Below are 21,340 nucleotides of genomic sequence, written 5' to 3'. Positions count from 1 at the left end.
GAGGAGGAAGAGGAGGAGGAGGAGGAGGCGCGCGGACCTGACCACGAGCCCTCACTGCGGAACGCGCGGGGCTGCCACTGGAGATTCCAAACCAACGCTTATTTTGGATTCTAGAATCTAACTCATCCCCCCCTGCGCGCATCATCGGCTCTTCTTTTCCTCCCTTCTTTTCTCCCCCCCTCTTTTTTACCCCCTCCCCAGTCCGTCTCCTCCACTGAATGGACGTTTTTAACAATCTTAACGGAGAGGAATACCTATCTGCTGGGAGAAAGAGGTGGCGGTGGACGGGGGGAGGTCTTCAGAGACAGACAGGTGGATTTATCCGTGTGGCGGTGTGTTGTGTTTTTTTTGGGGGGGTTTTCTGGGGGGGGTGGGGGGGTTTGATGGAGGAGAAATTGATGGATTCATTTAACGGAGGAGAGTCGTATGTGATTCCTACTCCTGCCGAGGGCACCCGAATGGAGTAACAGGCTGCAATGTCATCTCCACCTGGCTGCCTGGAGAGATGTGTCACGGGAATGGGGTGAGTTAGCCTAATTAGTATGTTTTTGTTTTTGTTTTTTTTGTTTTAGCTGAGAGCTGGATAACTCTCTCCTCTCTGGGGGAGGGAGGTGGGGGGTGACGCGGAAATTAAGCAGCAATTGCCGGGGTTCAGTGGTTTCATATCTGCCTCACACTCACTCTCCTCTCAAAGTGGAGCAGAGGAGAGGAGGGGTGGTGGGGTGGCTGGTTTGTGCTCCTCTAAGGCTCCTTCGTTTGTCCGAGTCCACTACACACAACCTGCTGCATGCCCTACATAGAGGAGCCCCGCACCGGAGAGAGGAGCGTGAGGGGAATATTCGCTAAGGAGCCACAGGCTGTTTTTAACGCTGCCTCTCTCCCTCTCTGACAACACACACACACACACATACACACACGGAGAGAGAGTGAGAGTACCAATTTGCCTTTCTCACCGTTCTCACCATTCTACCTTTGGATTTTTAACTTGTGTTGTTTTCTTCACACAAGCTTTGCATCCAATAAAGCCCGTATCTCATCATCCCTAAAAGACACGCGCACATTTACGCACCAACACACACACACAAACACACAATCATTGCTTAACACACGCACTGGCACTTGGACTCAGCTGGTATTTGATGTAATTTAAACTGTTAAAATACTAATAAGTCATGAGGATTGTAATGCTATTGGGTAATAATGTTTGTAGCTCATATAGGCACCAGCCTGTAGGCGCGCATCCTTTTATAGAAGGGAGTCAAATTCAACAAGTCGCTTATGACAGCTGCATGGCAATAAGCAATAACATATTTATTTATTTTATTTTATTGTTTTTTCAGATCAAGTTTGAACACTTTTCCTCTGGTTTCACTGACGCTGTGAGAAGGAACCAAAATGCCAGTAAACGGACAGGTGATGGTGGCTGCCTGCACGGGGCCTCGCACCACGGCACTAAAACACAACATTCATCGCACGGACTCCGCAGAAGAAGGCGCAAAACCTCCGCGACCGCAAACCCGCAGAAGCCACGCTTTGTGACACCGAAGGTAAGGACGACGATCAGGGGTGGAGGGGGTGGGGGGCACACAGTCAAAGCGGCTCAGACGGAGTGCTGCGGGTCGCTAAGCGGCGCTGTTGCATCACATTATCCCCAGCTGCTGATGAGAGGCCATGTAATGAATTCATATCTCAAATTACAGTTTTCAGGCTTTGAATGCAGTCACGTTGTAGAAACACATTTTCTTCCGTTTTTCCTCCCGCTTCCCGTGCCAAGTCTGACACACGAAGTGTCTTCTCCTCTCAGGGACACGGAAGCTATTACACACACACACACACACACACACTCATAGGCACATATGCACATACAGATGTTACAGGGGGGTAACTATAAGAGTCTGGCATATCTGAGTATAGGAGTCTGACATGACAGGATACACAGTGTAGTCCTAATACCCATAATTCTCCATTGGACTAATCTTATCTGGTGGCAAAGTAAAGCACCCCATTTATAATTCTAAATAGTGTGTCTCTCTCTCTCTCTTTGTGTGTGTGTGTGTGTGTGTGTGTGTGTGTGTGTGTGTGTGTGTGTGTGTGTGTGTGTGCGTGTGCATTTCACATGATGATTTTGGGCCAAATTATCAGTCATGCCATACCATACTCACTGTGGTGTTGTAGAGAACAGTGGATAGAGACTGACGACGTGCTCAGCAGTAGCCTATTTTCCTGAATAGTGGGATGACACAAAAGGAGATCAACTCTGTAGGGCATAAACGCAGTAGAGTGGGGAGCGGTGAATGTCGAGAGCAGTTGCTATCTTCATTAATATAAATATCTTGTGCTAAAGCTGCAATGGATTCTGGGTGTGATGTCATAACACCTTTAAAACCTCAACAGTATTTTATAGTAGGCCGACTTTTGTATTCACTTTCTTTTTTTGTTGTTATCTCTCCAGAGAGCGTTTCTCGCTCACTTGGGCCTTGTATTTTCCCACATTTCACAGTCTGCTATTAAACGACTTCTGAAAACAAAGCTAAACAGGGAAAAAGCATAGAAATGAGAAATTGTCGGTGATGCGATGCATACCATATTCTGAGTCCCATTTTGGCTGCTGCATGACATAGTGTTGAAATTATGTGTCGGGCTGCATCTCACTGAGCTGCTCACTGAACCATCTCCATTGTTGGCAAAGCAGGTACAGTAGTTCAGAGCTCATTGTCTCGAAGCCGCATGTTCGTGTAGTCTGAAGTGAGACTGTGTTGTTGTGTTTCGCTGCACTTAAAGCTGTTTAATCCGTCACATTAAATGTTCTGTTCTCACCGTGTTATTGTGCTGACTTTTAAGGAGGTGGCCCTCTTGAGATTATTTTGATGGCACCTAAATGGATCCAGAGATATTTACACAAACATCAAGTGCTTGTACCTGCCAACAAAAGATTTATATGGTATTTTTCTCTCTTATAGTTGTATAAGTATACTGCTAAATACTTTTTTCCCCTCCAAAAAGCATTCTTAAAGGAGGGTATTATTCAGGAGGGTTTTGTTGTAGATAAAAGGCTACAGAAGGTGATGCTCTCTGTCATCCTGGTTTCAATGTTTTTTTGGTTTTTAATAGTGTGCAAGACATTTTTAGAGCTGGAGCTCAAAATTAGCTCAAAATCTACATATGCCTGCAAGTGGGGAAAGGTTTTGAGAGCAACCATGCAGAAGTCTCTTTTTCTTTTCATGAAAGATACATACAGGGTTTGTTCCTCTGTTGAACCACTACTTTTTTACTGAAGTCATCCAAAAACGTGTGGCTGTTTTATTTTTATTATTGTGCAATTACTGTGGCGTAGTCTCGAAGAATAGCTCGTCAGCAAATATCCTTGCCTGGAACTTGTTGGTTTGATTTTAACACATAATTACTTAACCATAAGACTACTGAGGTATATTTCAGGTTCTTTCCTTGTGCTTGACTTGATGTTTTGTGTAGTTCAGTGAAAGCATTTTTGATCACAAAGGCTAGAATAAAACAAAGTGGGAATCCTCATATCCCTTTTCTTTTTTCTCTCTCTTCCGTGTAAATATATAGAGGATTTTACGTAGGAGTACGCACACAATATTTCATTCTAGGATTAATGAAGAATAATTATAAAGATGCTTAAAAAAGGGAAAAGCCAAAGAACTTGTGGGTGTGATATTCACCTTTCTGCCCTGTACTGTAGCTGTATTTGTCCTGAAGGATATTGACATATCCTGCGATAAGAGCTACAGCAAATAATCCGCTTATCTAGCACAGTATTTCTGATTAAAGCTCACTGTCCACTGAAGTTGACAAACTGTATATCAAAGTAAAGGTTTTTGACGGTGTGGTTCTGGCGAGGAACATTAACAACTCCGACCACGTGCAGCCATCAAGCCTCTGGCGTGGCCTTTAGCTGTCAGCTGCTGAGTGAGTGCTTTCTTTTAAAGTCAATTTAACGTGCTACAGTGCCTGAACCAGCGTTGCATCAGAACTCACACTGCCGAAATTTGGTTACGTTTGACTTTTTAATGTAAGAACTGAGGGAAGAACTGTGAAAGCTGATGCCCTGCCTTCACAGTTGCCGACTTTGTACTTTACAATCGCAGGTCAAATGCTACTCACACGAGGCTCGAGTGGATGAAAATGAGTGTTTTCATGTTTCTGTTCCTAGCAATTAACAGTGAAAAGGGGCTGAGTGACATATGATAATGACTCATTTGACCCCCGCTGATCTTCTGTATATTGATGTGTGATAGTGAAGTCTCAGATACAAGTTAATAACCCAAAAGCCTCTTGCGAACGTGCACTGTTTAATCATTTAATCAAAATGCAGTTGGTGGTCTCATTTAATGAGTTAGTGAGCCATAGTGATATTAAGTGGGGTTTGACTAATACAGGTTTTGGGACTGTTTTTTGAGCAGTAGCTGATGTTTTTGTGGCGATTTTCTACATCTGTTAATAGGGGTGTGATGATATCTCGCGAGACTAAAACGTGACGATATTTCTTGTCGAAGTGAATGTTGACTCGCTCGCAAGCTATAATTAAGGGGTGCAACAAAAAAAGACGATTGGTTTTCTATCTATATAAGATGATTAGTTAAAACATTTCAAAATGCACCTGCATTATTTCCATAATGTAGTTTTCTTAAAAATATATTTTTAGCTTGTCTCATCTCATGGGCTGAGTGTATCGTCACACCCCTATCTGTTAATTAACCTTTAAACACAAGCATTTATATATTTTTAAACATATTTTGAATATTGACAGATTTTTTGTTTGTGTGTTTATCCTGCGGGACCTAAAACTCAGATAATAATCCACAGTGAAGCTTCTTATTCAGACTTAACAATCAAAAGATGGCTTCACATTCATAACTATGATAAAGAAATGTGCGTCATATCGGTGTTTACCATTACAGGGAGTAATGGAAGCAGCTTTGTGGTCCTGCAGTCTCCACATAGCAGCGACACTAACACTACATTGATTAGTGACTTTACTTTCAGTTTTTCTTAACTTTACTGAAAGTAGTTGAATAAATTTGAAAATTGTGTTTTTCAAACCTGTAAAATATTAATTCTCAACAGGTTGGATTTGAAAATTAAACCCAACTTTTAATCAATCTTAAATCGTGTATCTGTGTTATTCATGACTCAAAGGCAAAAAGGTTTTCATGCTGAAAATCAGGATTTAATCTTGATCCTGATGGAAAGGTGGTTTCAGGGTGGATGTAGAGACACGAGGAGCATAATAGAGATGTAACCGAGAAATTGCCAGCTTTACGTCTTTAGTTTGAATTGAAAGCAACATTTTTTTTTTCTATTTCAACCAACAAATCTGTCAAAACAGTCTCTCATCCAATAGTCTCAGATGGAAGGACCAGCTGGATGGTCGAAGAAATGGACTCTCAGAAAGATCTTTGAATTTATGTTGTTTTGAGATTATGTCAGCTCATTTTACAATGTAACTCTTTGCAGAGTCGGTGTGTTTTTGGCTGCAAAATGTATATTTTTGGTCTTTTTTTTTTTGCCTTTTATTTTGAAAGTACATTGCATAGAGGCTGACAGGAAACTGAGAGAGAGAGAGACAGAGAAAGAGAGAGAGAGAGAGATGACATGCAGCATAGGTCCCTCGCCAGAGTTGAACCAGTGACGCTGTGATTATGTGGCATGTGCGGTAACCACTCTACCAAAGCACTCCTGTCAGCTCATTTTTTAATGTAAACAGCTGTCTGTTGCAGCTGGAAACTAGATTGATGAGAGCAGAGAGGCGAAACCACAACAGTGAATTTGTGGGCTGAAAATCCATGAAGCTGAAAGACACTAAAACGCTACACAGAGTGAGTGGAGTAGAGGATGGACTCATCACTATGAGCAGCATCTTTAACATTTCACACAGTCTTTTTGTTTCATTATTGATATAAAAAATAGTGGTTAGCGCATATTTAAAACTTCTATGATCCTTTTTGAAGGTTAATAAGGCCTCAGTATTAATAATGTAGTCAGTGGTCATTGTTAAAAAGAAAAAGGGGAAGATGCATACAGATGTGCTCTCTTTTGATGTCAGCATTCATTTTTCAGCTGAAAGCTTAAAGGCTTTCAAGATGGTGGATGTTTCATTTTGGATAGTAGCCCCCCACTGTTTCTATTGCGAAGTTTGCTTTTGAATTAGCTTGATTAGTATAAAGCACAACATGTGGCTTTGAGAGGGAGAACATTTCCAGCTTCATAGGAGGCTTAGTTGTTACCTTAAATGATGCCTTTTATACTTTTTTCTCAGTCTGAGGGGTTGTCCAAGCTCAAAAAGAGGCTTAGGAAGTGCCTGAGAGCGTCCAGTCTGGCGATGTCATTGTGGCCAATACCAATTTTATACTTTTACAGACGCCAGACTTTTTTTGTTCAGACTGATATAGCACTGTCCTACTTAAGACATTTTTTAGCTTTTAAAAATCCAATTTGATTCAGTTTTCCACGGTTACAATGAGCAGAGGAGTCACATAAATGTATGAGGAATATTTCATTATCTTATGTCTCCCCACACCGATCACTGCTAATGTTGGCGGTCTTACTGATTCCATGAGAGATGGTGGTTGCCTCCACTTTCACATTTTTAACGTATTACATATGTTACGCCACAATTAGCTCAGTGCATCACTGAGACAGCTAATACGTTTTCAAAATGAACCAGACATCATTATTCTATAAGAGATAACACACGCACAGCGGGGCTTTCTTTAAACAATGCTGCTATGGAGCCGCACAATCATACTCTACCAGCACCGCCGCTCTATTGGTTAGAAGAGGGTGTAAAAAGAATAGATATTGTAATTCTCTTGATGAGCCGGCAGCTACATTACGAAAAAGAAAGTCTGGCAGAGTGTGTGCTCAGTGTTAACTGTGCCAATGACGTTAAGTCCGTAAGGAATTTCATCACTCGGCTACAGAAACGAGTCAAATGGCTTTATTATCTTCCCTAAATTATTTTTTCCTCATTACAATCAAAGTTCCTCAAATTCATATTGAACGCAATTAATTTTTTTTCAATGAAGCTATTTGAATTTTTTGGGGTATTTTTTTTTTTTTTTTTTAAGAATATTATATAATCAATAACTCAATCAAATACAGGTTTCCTTAGATCATAATGAAGTGTATAATGTATAATGGTTGTGTAGTGGAAAAAGTTTATAAAGCATTCAAGAGTTGTAGTTTGTTAGTGAGGATATGTTTTATGTTGGCTAGCAGAAACTTAAGTGAATTTACTGTTAGTTGACATTAAACCTTTAATCCATGTCTGTCAATTAGAAATAGCTGTTCCTTCAATCGTTTTTTGTTGTAAAGAACTTTAAGCTGCATTCTTCTTCTTCTTCTTCTTCTTCTTCTTCTTCTTCTTCTTCTTCTTCTTCTTCTTCTTCTTCTTCTTCTTCTTCTTCTTCTTCTTCTTCTTCTTCTTCTTCTTCTTCTTCTTCTTCTTCTTCTTCTTCTTCTTCTTCTTCTTCTTCTTCTTCTTCTTCTTCTTCTTCTTCTTCTTCTTCTTCTTCTTCTTCTTCTTCTTCTTCTTCTTCTTCTTCTTCTTCTTCTTCGGAAAGCTTCTCCTAATATAAATCTTAATTTATAGAGCACTTTTCAAGATCCAGAAAGTGCTTCCCAAAGGCAACAAACTGTTGAATCACAACAGCTCCAATAGATGATTTAAGCTTGGTTACAAATTAATTGTGAAATGTAATTTTGTTGTTAACTAATTATGTCTCAAAAATATGTTTTTTCTCCTGGTTTGGGGTTTACATTCATGGTTTAGGTATCTCAGTCTCATTCAGAGACTTGTTCTGTCATCAAGATTTTTTATGAAGCATTGAGTGTCATTCAGCACCATAAAACTCATCCACTGCTGCACTCGAACAATTTTAAAATGATTTTAAATGATCGCTTTAAAGATTTTTTTTTTTTTTTAAATGAATAAAATCCCCTTTCTTTTTCTTTTTGGAGCAATCCCTTTACTCTTCAGCCTTCAGTGGGCTGTTATTCATATTTGACTAAGCTGAGCTTTCAGCAGCTCAGAGACTCAATAAAAAACTGCACGGGCCTGAATCTTTGGCCAAATCTCTGTCTGGTCCAATTCGTTCCTGCCAAGCCCAGCCTGTGCCTGACGCTAACTAAATCTCATATTAAGTTACTGAGTATTCTCATTATCGCAATTCTATGATTGGATCTCTATATGCAAATGAGGTAGGTGCAGATGGAGGATTTGTCAGTGGTGTGTCCCAGGTCAAGGGAAGCAAAGCTGCGAGATCGGAGCTACTTCCTTTTCCAGAAGCATGTTGCTGTGTTTGCTTGAGGTCTCCAGAAACATTTCTGGTGACATGGTGACATTTCAACTTGTTGGGTTGATTTTTTTCTTTAAAGGTAACAATACAGTTTAAAGAGATCTGATTGCTAAATGATATAAATGTGCTATATGATGCCCTGTTAGATGTTTGAAAATGTATGTAAAATGGATTTCAGCAGATTATGTCTGTTTGGCTCGTGATGAAGGGGTAAGCCAAAATGTTGTTGTTCGGTAAGCCAGGGTGTACGTCCATGGTTGTCGACAGTGTGGCTCGCAAGCTTCGGTTTGCTGCCATACATCCGTGGCCCTTTCATGTCAGTGTCAAAGCCTGCTGTCGGCTTGTCAGTCACAGTCACTGTCATGCCAGTGATAGGAGAATGACATAAGTACTTAATGCAAATGTAGTTTAAAATAAAATGTTTTGATGCAAATGTGCTCTCCGCCTACATAGATGGAAACCCATGGGTATACCTAAGCGTAGATGGAGAGATACAGATGCGTTCATTAGATGAAAAATTATAAAATATACATTTTCATCTTTTGGTAAGCTTGTTTCTTCAAAGAAAGAAATATTTTTAAATTTAAGCTGTTGCATCCATTATTGATTTTGTGAAAGTCATCTTAGACTCTTGTAAGTTAGTGTTTTTGCCTCAGTCAAAGGTCTCTCTCTTTTGTTTCCAGTTTGTACAAACACAGCACCTAGGAGACTTCCTGGAGCACTGCTTTTATTGATTCTGCTGTTGATTTCTGTGTGTGTGTTTCTATTGTATCTGTTTGCAAGCGCTGAGTTACTGTGATTTGAAAAGTGCAATCTCAAAAAGATTATTACTTTTAATTATGCAGTTGTAGATCAAACAGTGACAAATCTGCAAGGTAGTCAGAGCATTTGTAGTACAACTATAAAGCCCAGACCTTGATTTAAGTGGAACACAGTTATATTTAAATACCTGAGAGATACACTGATTTGATAAATAAGCAAACTAAAGCATGCAGCAGGCGTAGGTGGTTCCTAATCGAAGAAAACGAGACTTGAATACAAATAACATGATAATCAATCGTTGTGAAGCATGAAAACAAAAAATAACACCATCCAACACTATTGGTTGGCATCTTAATGTTTGAAATATTCAAAATAAATTGACAGCTAAGCAGCCATGCGGTGTCCTACCATCAGTGTGTGTAAGTATTTTAGGCTTTAACAGATTAAACAACATCGCTATCTGTTGAGAAATCTTTGACGTGTTGAGTTTTTTAAACAGATTTACACATGAATAGTACCTTGATGACTGATTTAGTCTCGGTGTCTAGTCAGTTTACATTTCTTTTTCTACATGATCTCGTTGAGAGCTCTTGCCAGGCAGCAAGTTGTAGAAGCCAAAAATATTCCCTCAACATCCGCAAATCATCTAAAATCTGTTACTCCAGGTAAAATGCCCCCCTTTCCCACTCTTCCCATTGCTCGCGACAGGTGCCGTCTCAGCCAGACGGGGCATTCGCTGATGTGGGAATATTCGAAAGCCCCCGTTTCCTCGTGCCAAGTGTAGTATTTAAGAGCAACACATCAAAAAACATATGTTGGCCAGACTCTGGTGCCCAGAGACGTATGATCAAAGTCAGATCCACATGTTGGAGGGTTTTAAAAAAGCTGCTGTCAAATGCGCTGTATGCCTTTGGCCATGAACCTCAATTATTTAAGATTCGATTAATTGTAATGTACTCATGTTTTGTATACCACCATTATAGAACTAAGTCCATTTATAGAAGATTTATAAGTCATATCTGAGGTCCTTTTTTTAGACACTGAATCTGGATCATTGCTGACTTCATCAATCTGTTAAAGTAATAAGCCAAGTTAGTCCCAGATCCTTCATATATGACATCAAACGACGAAAGTAGGACCAGAGCTTTAAGTGTATAATTGAATTCGTCTACAGGTATTAGCCATTTATCATTTCTAGATATGTACATCTGTCGTATCAGTACTCAAGTAATTTAAGTTATTACATCAATATGTAGTCTTTGTAGAATACATTTGGTGGATTAACAAATGTCTTGACTTCCATCAATAATATATCGTTCAAGAGATTGGCGCACTTGCTATGCATGAAAATGAGTACAAATTCTGTTTTGGGTTAAAAATTAAAACGTGAATTTAGTCTATCATTACATCGGGTTGTCTAACAAGTCCTTACCAGTAGCTGTCTACAACCGTCCTGTGTCATTTTAATGTTTCAGGTCTTCTCAATAATTGAAAGCTGGAACAATCACATTGTGTATTCATAAGGATGGCCCACTCTCGGCTTATCATACTGTGCCATGCTCTTGTAACCTGGCTGTTCTTGGAGCTCGGAGTCAGCCACACTTCAACACACAGTTTTTAATTAAGTTTTAAGTTCTATAAACAAACACACTCTTTAAATTCATGTGAAGAATATACTTATTATATATATAAATGTACCGTGTGGTTGCACCTAATAATGCCAGTTCTTGTAAATTCAATTTATGTTAATCTTTCCTCTTCTTTAATACTGAAGACTGAAATAAAATTCAAATGTGAAATATGATGGTGCTCATCCCTCTTCCTCATATTATAACCTCTTCCCCTCTGTTCAAGGTCACAGCTATCCTGCAGAAAAGACTGTACAGCTCCCCACCTTGGCACGGCTTCGTAATAACTTTATTTTTATACCATTTCTTCCCTCTTCTTAACCCCACCCACACCTTTTTTATTTTTTTATTTGCCTGCAAGTCTCCTCCTCTAGGAGTTGTTTCTCTCTCGTGCTTCACATCCTTCCCCTGCAAAAAAAAAACAACCCACAAATGCCCTCAAAGTCGAACCCAGAGACACACAGATATAGACATACACACAAACACAGTTACAAAAACTCACAACACAGTCCCCCAATGAATGACAGAGTGTGCCCTTTCTGGTGTTTGGCATTGCCCTTGTTTATTCATATTTATTACCAATGAAATATGAATGACAGAACTCTTGCGGACATTTTCTATTCCCCTGGTTCCACATGTACCACAAGCACTGGAAAAAGAAAAAAAAAAAAAAAGAAAGAAGAATTGGCCAAAAGTGTGTGCCCCTAACACATATACACACATTTCTCTGCATTGCTTAAATTTTGATGTGGAAAAAGGCTGTTGGGCTGTTAAAAGGCTGTGGGGAGCAGGCGGGTTCTTTTTTCAGAGGACAAGCAGGAAGGCACTTGGAACTTACATCAGTGTTAAACAAATAAAGATGTGATATTTCAAACAAGACCTTTCCACCACATTCGGCTGCCGAAACACGACAACAAACATTTGTGTTTTGCAATTCAGTATCTGGGTGGGTGGATAATGACACACACTGAGACTTGGTAAATGCGAAGCAATCTCTGGAGTATATAAACCCTGGCACTCCCAGGTCACAAAAAAGCATATTCATTATAAGATGTGAAAGTATACCTGTATTAAGATTACTTAGAGGTGATGCACTGCTGATGCATTTAAATGAAACCAATTTCGTATGGTATGATAGAAGTTTCACTAGGGGTAAAAGAGCATTTTTTCCTCTTCTGGGTTATGTTGTATTTGTTGCTCAGTTGCTGAGAAATTTGCATTGACAATATCTAGGGTTGCAAAGGGGCGGAACATTTCTGGAAACTTTCCATGGGAAGTTAAGATGGGGAATTTTGGAAATATTCCAACTTGGAAACTTTCCATGGGAATTATGGGAAATTTGGGGTAAATTATGCAAACTGTATCAACTGAATACTTTTGTCATAAGCAGACATGCATGCAAACTCATACAAAGAATTTTTAAAACAACATTTTGACTGATTTATTTGTGATTACAGCTTTAATCAATACTTTTATTTAACAGCAAAAACACCCCCCACCCCAAACCCTAACCCTTCCCTCCCAAAAAAGTCCCTAGTGATGGAGGAATGTGCATGTAGGGGGTGTGGCCCCGCAATAAGTAATGTACTATGTGCATGTGATTGAGGAATATGGAAGATATTTAACCATATTTGCATTAAATCTGGTTGTTTTAACCAAGATTATGCCACAAGATGTTTATTTGTTAATTTCCGTATATTTCCATTACCATACCCATATCATGTATTGTTGATGTTGTTTGCTTTAAGTTTGCCTTCAAATAAAATACAAAAATTACACCTTGTTCTGGTTTGACATTGTAAAATATGCTAAAAAACACAATGCCGGGAGTCATTTTTCTAATTAGTGTTATAGAATGTTGTTTTTTGCCTTTATTGGATAGCTGTCAGCGAAGAGGCGGACAGGAAACAAGAGGAGAGACATGCAGCGAAGGTCCCTAGCTGGAATTGAATCAGGGACATTGCAGTTATGTGTAATATGCAGTGACCATTCAGCGACCAGAGCACAATCAAATATTTTTTGTTTGACATTTATAAAATACAATATATATTTGTCAAGGATGGGCTTATTTTCATTGTTTTCTCCTGGTGCTTACACAGTTCACCGACCTTTATTAAGATGGGGACAGGTATTAATTGTCTGACATTATTTTAAAAATGTCAGACAATGAATACTTAAACTAAAAAACTATAAAACTGAATCATGAACAGTTTTATAGTTTGCATTTTCTTTTTTTCCAGGAAGCAGACGCGATAAAAATGGGACACCCCTGACAAGATGCTGTTCAAGATGCAAATCAAATTAATTAAACATTAAAAACATTTTATTAAAGGTCTAGTTTTTTTCTTATTATAATTGGAGAAGTAGCTGTGTTATACAGGGTTATACTCTCAAACTTTTTAACATCAAGAATCCCCAAACTGACACAAATAAAAGACCACGGACCCCCACCTGATAAGACCTTTGCTTTTATATTAAATATTATACGGATTCCACTTTGATAACCGCTGCTTTAAACAATATTTGATTGAATATGAAGTGTTTGGTTCTCGGACGCCGGTGAAGCTGTAAGATCTGACACCAACAAACACGTCTCCTTGGCTCAAGCCTGAGGAGGACTCTAACCATTTTGTTTTTATGCTACTTGAAGTTTGTGTTTCATGGTCTTTCTCGGGGGCTCGGTACTATGAACTAACACTATTTCGAAATAACATCTGACCAGGGAAGAGGCTAATAGTTTAAGACTGTCTCTGTCCACTTTATTGCTCCTTCCCTGCCAGATATTCATGTCTGGCATTTACCTTGCCAAGTAAATTTAAAACCATAGCAACACTTCCTAGGTTACTGTGCAGAATGCGACACAAGTATTTATAGTAACTGAGCATTTTGAGACTATTTATTCTCCATTAATGTTGACGTCTAGGTCAGAGTCCTTCCATAGCATAATTTTTCTATCCAAACAAGATAGATTCTGTCTAACCTAAGTGTAAAATAATCCCACAATCCAACAACCAAATGCTGATTATATTTAACCCATCAACTAATATCTCTTGTATCTCCTCTTTATCTCTATGGAACACTGGGATAGGTGAATTGTGCATAAATTGCATATAAGAACAAATAAGTTGAGCCGGTTGCTTTCATGTCAGTAACATAAAGCACAAAGAGGAGGGGACCCAGAACGCAGCCTACTGGGATTCCACAGGTGATGAGCAAAGGCTTGATTATTCATACCAGATGCCTTTTAGCTTAGAAAGAATATGTTGTGTAATGAAACTTGTAGAAGAAGAAGAAGAAGTGTAGTATTGTATTGGCCAAAACCTGGAAATTGGGCAGGATATATTCAGTATGTATATGCTTTAATCTTTACATACCGTTCATATTCTGACTCATAATTAGTCTCCACACCAATTCACATTCATAAATTCCCCCAGTAGTCATTAATAAATATTTTATTAATCCTTCTGTTTGATAAATCTTAGGGAAAAAAGACATTCACAATCAATTTTTTATGGTCCAGGAGAACATTGTATACAATGATTAATATAACAACGTGTTTTAATGCTGATTTTGGATTTTTTTTTCATGAACACAGGTCAAATTTGCACATTTGCATATGTAAAAATGTGTATCAGCTGCACACACAAAAACGTATTTTATCTCCATTTTGTGAACTGTGGGTCATATTAAGATGAGTCCAGCTAAAATAAATATGTATAGGATGTGTTTTTACATCTCCTAACCCTTACATATTGTTCAGGGTTAAATTTGACCCATTTTTACATCCGAGAGCCGTAAAATACTTTTTCTTTTAGCCTGAAATTTGATGACTTCCCCTAATGTGACCCAGAATATTAAAAAAGGAAATATATTTTACCTCTATTCATCCAAAATTTCAAGAATGTTCATTCTTCACATTTAATATCATTTGTTGAAGTAGTTCTCATGTTTTATGTAACATTAGACAATAGTATAGTGTCTTATATCGGGTTTTTTTAATCATAAAAACTAAAGAATAAACTCTTTAAGCTCTCTGAAAGCTTCATTAAGGATACATTATGTTTATCTGTGACTGATGAGGTCTTTATGAATGATTTGTGGTTCAGAAGTTTGTTATAGAGACTTAATTATGTGAGGTAATACTGTGACTGTTCGGAATATGAACAGTATGTGAGGGTTAAATGTAAAAAATGGGTTGAATTTTATATACTTGAAATACACTGAGGTAGCTATACTGAGATAGATGAATTTCATTAAGTATTTGTATGAAATGAAATATTATAATAATCACTTGATACATTTCGTATTGTCGCAAGATGATTATAATTGATGCTGATAATTCTGGAAAAAGAGCTCAGTTCTGTGGCAAGAATGTGTCAGCGGCCAGTGCAATATAACATTTTTATCAGTTAAAATTCATTACATTTTAAATGACAGCTGGATAAATGTGAAGCTGTCAGTGTCTGACTCTATTCAAACCCATTAAATGTAGCTGTAATGAGGGGTGTGTGTGTGAGTCTGGCTTCCCTCAATATTTGCTTGTCTGTTTAATTTTCTCTCCAAAACCTCTCTCTCTCTAAACCTCACATTTCAAACATGTTGTTCCAAGGTTTACATACCACACACTCTCAACACAGAAACAAACATATTCAGTGTAAATATTGTATATTCACATCACTACATCCGATGGTTTCCAGCCCTGTGCAATGATGAGACAGAAAATATACCATCGACACAATCCCCAAATACCAGATTTTCAGTGAGGAAAAGAAAAGTCGTCTTCTTGCATTTATATATTTCTTTTAAACTTATGAACATCCTATCTTACAGCATAATCTTTAATATGAACCTCTTTAGAAACGTATCAAGGTTAGGATACAAGAAGTTTAAACTTTGTTGGAAAGATTCAATACATTAAACTATCTACTGCCCCATTGAAAAGTGAATAATACACAGAAACCAAGGATTCGACATGTCCATGACGCCATCACATCACCACCGCGATGCTGTAATATTACCCAGTATGCAGCTCAGACACAACTTATACTTGTGACTTCTTTGGCGAATGTCTCACCATAATTGCAGCCGAATAAAACTAAGAAACAATAAAGGTGGGTGGCCTAATCTTCTTTCAACTTATGTATGCTGCAAATGTTGCCTGACAGCCATTACTGTGAACTTGTCCCCTCTCTCCACACTGTGAGAGAGGAGAGTTTGTTTTTTATTCCCCGTTGTGTTGTAGATTTTGAGATCTTTTGTGTAATGAGATAAAGGATACAAGTGAGCTGCTGGATATGAAATGACTCACAGCGCTGAAATTGTTGTTTGAAAAAGAGACCTTTTAAAAAATGACAACTTGTTTGGTGAATGCAAGGCAGTTTAGAGGGAAAACCTTGCATCAGTAAGAGGTAGATGATTATTATGGACATTTTTATTATTATTGTGTTGCAGATGAGGATTGATAACCTAAATTCATTTGTTGTGTAATGGCAGAAAAAAGTCAGCACACTGCAGCTCCTAATGCAGGTATAATTTAATGGGATATTATAAATGACCATTTGAGCCTCCTCCTCTTCTTCAGACTAAAAATAAAATGTATAAGCACCATCATAAATACACAAAGACCCAGGTCACATGACAGTCACATGATGTGTAAATCCCACTCTATAGTTATAGGTGTACATATAAGTGTAAAAACGATAATATAAACCATAATGCCTAACCCTGAAATGTATATACAAATAAAAAAAGATCCATAGACATATAGAATGGGACCCCCAGAGCACAATAGTAAAAACATTGGGCCATATAACCTTCATAATATCAATATGGCTTAGATTGACTGTGGCTCAGGAGGTAGAGCGGGCATCCACCCATCGCAAGATTGGCAGTTCGATTCCCTGTTCCTTCAGTCCACATGTCGATGTGTCCTTGAGCAAGATACTTAACCCCAAATTGCTCCTGATGGCTGTGCCAATGGTGAATGAATGTGTGTGAATGGTTAGTCTCCCTTGTGACACGCAGGTTGGCACCTTGTGTGGTAGCTGTCATCAGTGGGTGAATGTGATACAGTATGTAGTGTAAAAGCGCTTTGAGTGGTCAAAAAGACTAGAAAAGCGCTATATAAGTATAGTCCATTTACCATTTACCATATTTAAAAGGCTCAAAACATCAATTGTGGTATCCCATTAAATTATACCTGCATTGGGAGCTTCACTGTGCACTGTACTTGTTTTGCCATTACAGATGTAGTTATAAGGCCCAGAACCTGCTTTTTTATTCCAGATGTGTGCATCCACTACAGACTTTTTGACCAGCACAGTTCAAAATTGATGTATTGTAATCTTTGGTGTTTGGTTAATGTGTCTTATAATACCGTGAGGGATTGGCCTTAAGATGGCAGGACACTTCTAATATGACTCAAATAACTGCTATAAAAAATGTCATCAATTGGAAGACACTCTTTACAATTTGCATATTTCTCTTTTACATAAACGATATATCTCTGCACATCATGCATTTGTATGAGAATCAAACACTGCATCGCACACTGGCTGCTAGCTACTTAAGGCAAGAACGCTAGCTTTTGCCAATCTTGTCAACTTCCATTGTTTAGCAGCCACACAGCGGACGGCACTTGATGACATAAATGCATTGGATGTGCATATTATTTATCAAACTGCGGCGCCGGCCTGGAAGCACAGTTTTCCTGTCATCTGAGACACAGCTCGCGTGCGATCAGTGAACTGTGCCGCTCTTCTTCATGCAAATGCATTTAGCGTTTAAAGAAGGATCGCACAGATAACGGATAGATTTAAGTAATGTGGTTGACTGCACATTCTGGTGCATTTATTAAGGCTCAGCCAACATTCAAGGGTCAGCTTTACAAAGGAAAATTTGATGCCTCTTCAACACGATTTGAAATGGTAAAAAGATTGTAGTTTAGAAGATAGAAATGCAGAAATCACCATGACAGCAGAAACATGTGTAGGAGAGCTATGGTTAATTATTTTGTATTTGGAGTGACAGCTTCTTAGAAAGAAAAGTAGTTCAGTTATAATAAAAAAAACACACAACAACATCGCACCATTTTTTTTTTTAGCCCCAAACAAAGAAGGGATAGTGAGGTGCTAAGGCATTTTTGTGATTACACTCTTGATACTTGAGGTGAAATGGCTTGTATATTTCTTAACTTTTTATATGTTTAATGGGTCCTACTGCAGAAGTTTTACAAGGCCTTCTTAAAAGGTTTGGGAAGTCAAAGTTTCAGTTAATGAGAATTTTTTATTTCAGCATCACTACATTTTGATTTCTCTCTCTCCGGGTTTTGATTTTCTGTCTTGTAGTACTTCACTCCATCCCTGCTTCAAAACTGAACTGCATCTTTTGAGTTCTAGTTTTACATGCAGCATGCACCTAAAAGACAGTCCCAGTTACTGATAATTAGCTACTGCCTCAGTAAATCAGACGCTAATTTCATGCAGATTGCAAGCGCAAATATGTACATAAATCTGGCCCTGACACTCAGAGTTTGGAACTGGGTATTATGGGGATTAACACACCAAATTGAAAAAAACATTTGATGATGAAAAAACGCTTTTATGTGAGTTGGAGTAGAGACTGTGGTAGAAAATTATGTGACAAGACATTATTTTAGGGTGACTCCTGCTATCTCATGCTTACCCCAATGGCTGTGCCGCAGCACACAAAAGAAATGATGATATGATGTACTACATTATTCAACCCTGAGCCTGTAAGAGAGCTTACAGTCAGCTGTTATCACATACAACGCAATAGGTATAAGTTTGTGGGTTTAATGTTAAATTATAGTTTGACATTTTCTGCTGCTCAAGATACTTACCCCAGAGCAAATGTTAATAACTAGATTTAAGAGCGAATACTTGTACGTGCTCTCTGAGTAAAATGTTTTCAGTTTCAACCGTACATTTTTTTGTTATTACCACGACACGACCGTTGAGGTAAAAGCACAACAGCGTGACCATAGGACGATGAAGAAGAGGATGAGGGTTACATATTACTTGACCCGCTTTAACTGAACTTATTTCTTATGAAAATACAAGCTCACCACTCCAGGTGGATTTATAGCTGAGTGCTGACCATTTATTTTGTGTTCTTTTGAATGGTGGCACCAGCAACCAGAGATGTTTTTAATTGAATTGTATAATTCAATATTCAGCTCTCATATTGCACTGACCGCTATCCATTTTATAGAGATCATTAGTGGGAAAACAGCTGTTCATTGGTAGGGGGGGAAAATGAAAACAAATCAGATAGAATGTAATGTGAAGCAGCACTAGACAGCAGTATTAGACCAGTTATTGTTAAAAACAAGCTTTGTGTGATGGATGTTACGATCCACCCAAATATATTTTGTGAATTTCGTCACATTTTCGCAAATGATTGAGTGATTTGGACTTACTGAGCTTACAGATGAACAACAGGAAAGTGGATTATGCTACAGTTTTAGAGATGTAATTGGACATTTTAATGCTTTTTTCCCCCTAAAAATGTATCACCAATGGAATCTATCATTATTGACTGAATCCAGTTTGACAGCAGCCACTGTTATCAACCTTATTTAAAGCTTTTTAAGTTAAAGTATGATTTTCGAAGATTGATTTTGGGTGGAGTATCACTTTAAGACATTATTCGAGAAACAGAACCCATATAAGCGAGAGCCTAATTTGCGTTGTCATCTAGAAACACTGTAGAGCTGCTTCAGTGGCGATGAATGAAGGAATGAAATTGTGGACTGATAGATTTAAGCAATTACACCCACATGAGCTTAATTTAATAGGAGTTAGGGGGTAACATTGTTGAACCAAAAACTGTGCTTATATACGAGGAAAATCACTCCGGATTGTGTTATAATGTGCACGTTGACATCCTCTGAGGGCCTCTTAACGCCATTCAAGCACCGGATGTGTTGTTTGTAGCTTTGACAGAGACGTCATTTTCACAAGCCTAGTTTCAACTTCATCCACAAAAATATAAACATTTTTTGGACAAGGCAAATTTGCTGATGAAAGGCAGATTTGTACAATTTATGAAACCTGTTCGAATGAGCGAAGACAAATGCTGCTTTCAGTCCATTTTCTGTTAATTTTATTCCAGTATGTGAGTTTAAGAAAAAAAAACCTTTCCATCTTAAGACATTTTTAAAGAATGAACACCCTTTTAGTGTTGCCAGGATACCAGAGCATTATGCTTGCTGAATATTGCTGCATTATTAAGAGTTTGCATTTTTCAGTATTGTGGAAATATTAGCATAAATGCTAACACAGAGGGGGAAACAGTGACCCTTCATGACATCTCTTCTGGAAGCTAATTACAGGAGTCAGCGGATATGATTTTAAGCACAAACGCAAATCTTATAAGACAGCGGGAACACTCTGTGACCCAAAGTTTTCCAGCTACGTTGACCACTTTGGAAGCTGCGGCTCCTAGTTATATTAGCTCTGATGCTAACTCCAGGGAAAGTTAGTGTAATCTTGTCCCATTGGTTGGAGCTGACACTAATTCTCTGGGACAGGAGTGTAGCGGTGTGTGATTTAGCGGCGTATGCTAAGTGCTGCTGGAGCTTCAGGCTAGTCTGTGGGCACCAGGGCAGAGAGAGCAAGCTGGGAAAGTACTGACTTGACTAACTGGCCTGATTAGACCGGGTGTGAGATGACATGGATCAGATACACACACTAACCCAGCCGGAAAGACAGATTGGCAGAATTAGACAAATATTTTTGTTTAAAAAAAATAGAGAAGATGATTAATAGACATTGATACAATGTTAGAAAACGAGGACAGGGTGAGGATGAACAGATATACAGACACTAGGTTATTTTGTGGATGTGATGGTTTCCTCCTTAGGTGTTTTTCAGCTCTGCTGGACTGTGGTGGTGTAAGAAATTGGCTAAGATGCAACGTAGCATTCGCATCATGGTTTCATTAGCTCTCATTCAGCCCAGGGCGTTTCACACTGCATTTCCTCTTCTCATCTGCTACTCTTAGATCTGTTCATATTACAGGAAAAGGTAACACAGACTAAGCTTAAACTCTGAACAGGATATTGGACTCCTTTGTATTTGGCTGAAACGTGGTTAGAGTTTACAGAAATGTTATTTTTTCCTCTCAGTAAATGTTATTGATTGATACAGACACTTGAGTGCCTTCAGCGATTCAGACTGTTTCTCCTCATACCCTCATGAATGGGGTAAAATCTGATTGCATTTATTTCAGGGTTATTTTATCCATTAATAGCTGGCACTTTGCTGTGAATATTGCCCACAGGCATATATTGAGTTCCAATAAAGGCAGACAGCAGAAGAGAGATTTAGGGCATATCAAGCCAGATTAGTGGTTTGGCAAAATGGCCACTGTTTTTGAAAGTGAACTAAGTAAATTTTGAACACTGGAGGACAGAAAGTAAACTCCTAGTCCCAGTTTCAGCCTATTATGTAATCTTTGATTTCCAATTATTGCATTAAAATCACATATTTGAGTCGCACTTTCTTGAGAATCTAGCATCAACAGCTCTAATGTAAAAGCACCTGACAGCGACATGCTTATATCAGAAAGAAACTGTCGAGGTAAAGAAAAGTTGTCACAGATTTA

The 21,340-nt window shown here is 38.5% G+C and overlaps 1 protein-coding gene across 1 annotated transcript in view; it reads left to right on the top strand.

Moving 5' to 3' along the window:
- Positions 1-505: 505 nt before the first annotated feature.
- The window catches only part of grin2ab (glutamate receptor, ionotropic, N-methyl D-aspartate 2A, b), a 96,300-nt gene continuing 75,465 nt past the window's right edge, over positions 506-21,340 (top strand). The window contains exons 1-2 of the mRNA XM_062434255.1: positions 506-523; positions 1,341-1,547. Coding sequence (XP_062290239.1) covers positions 506-523; positions 1,341-1,547 — 225 coding nt within the window. The remainder of the gene's footprint in view (positions 524-1,340; positions 1,548-21,340) is intronic.

This window comes from Scomber scombrus, chromosome 2, assembly GCF_963691925.1.
Source record: "Scomber scombrus chromosome 2, fScoSco1.1, whole genome shotgun sequence".
In the NCBI taxonomy this organism is placed as follows: domain Eukaryota; kingdom Metazoa; phylum Chordata; class Actinopteri; order Scombriformes; family Scombridae; genus Scomber; species Scomber scombrus.
This window is presented reverse-complemented; position numbering and strand designations above follow the sequence as displayed.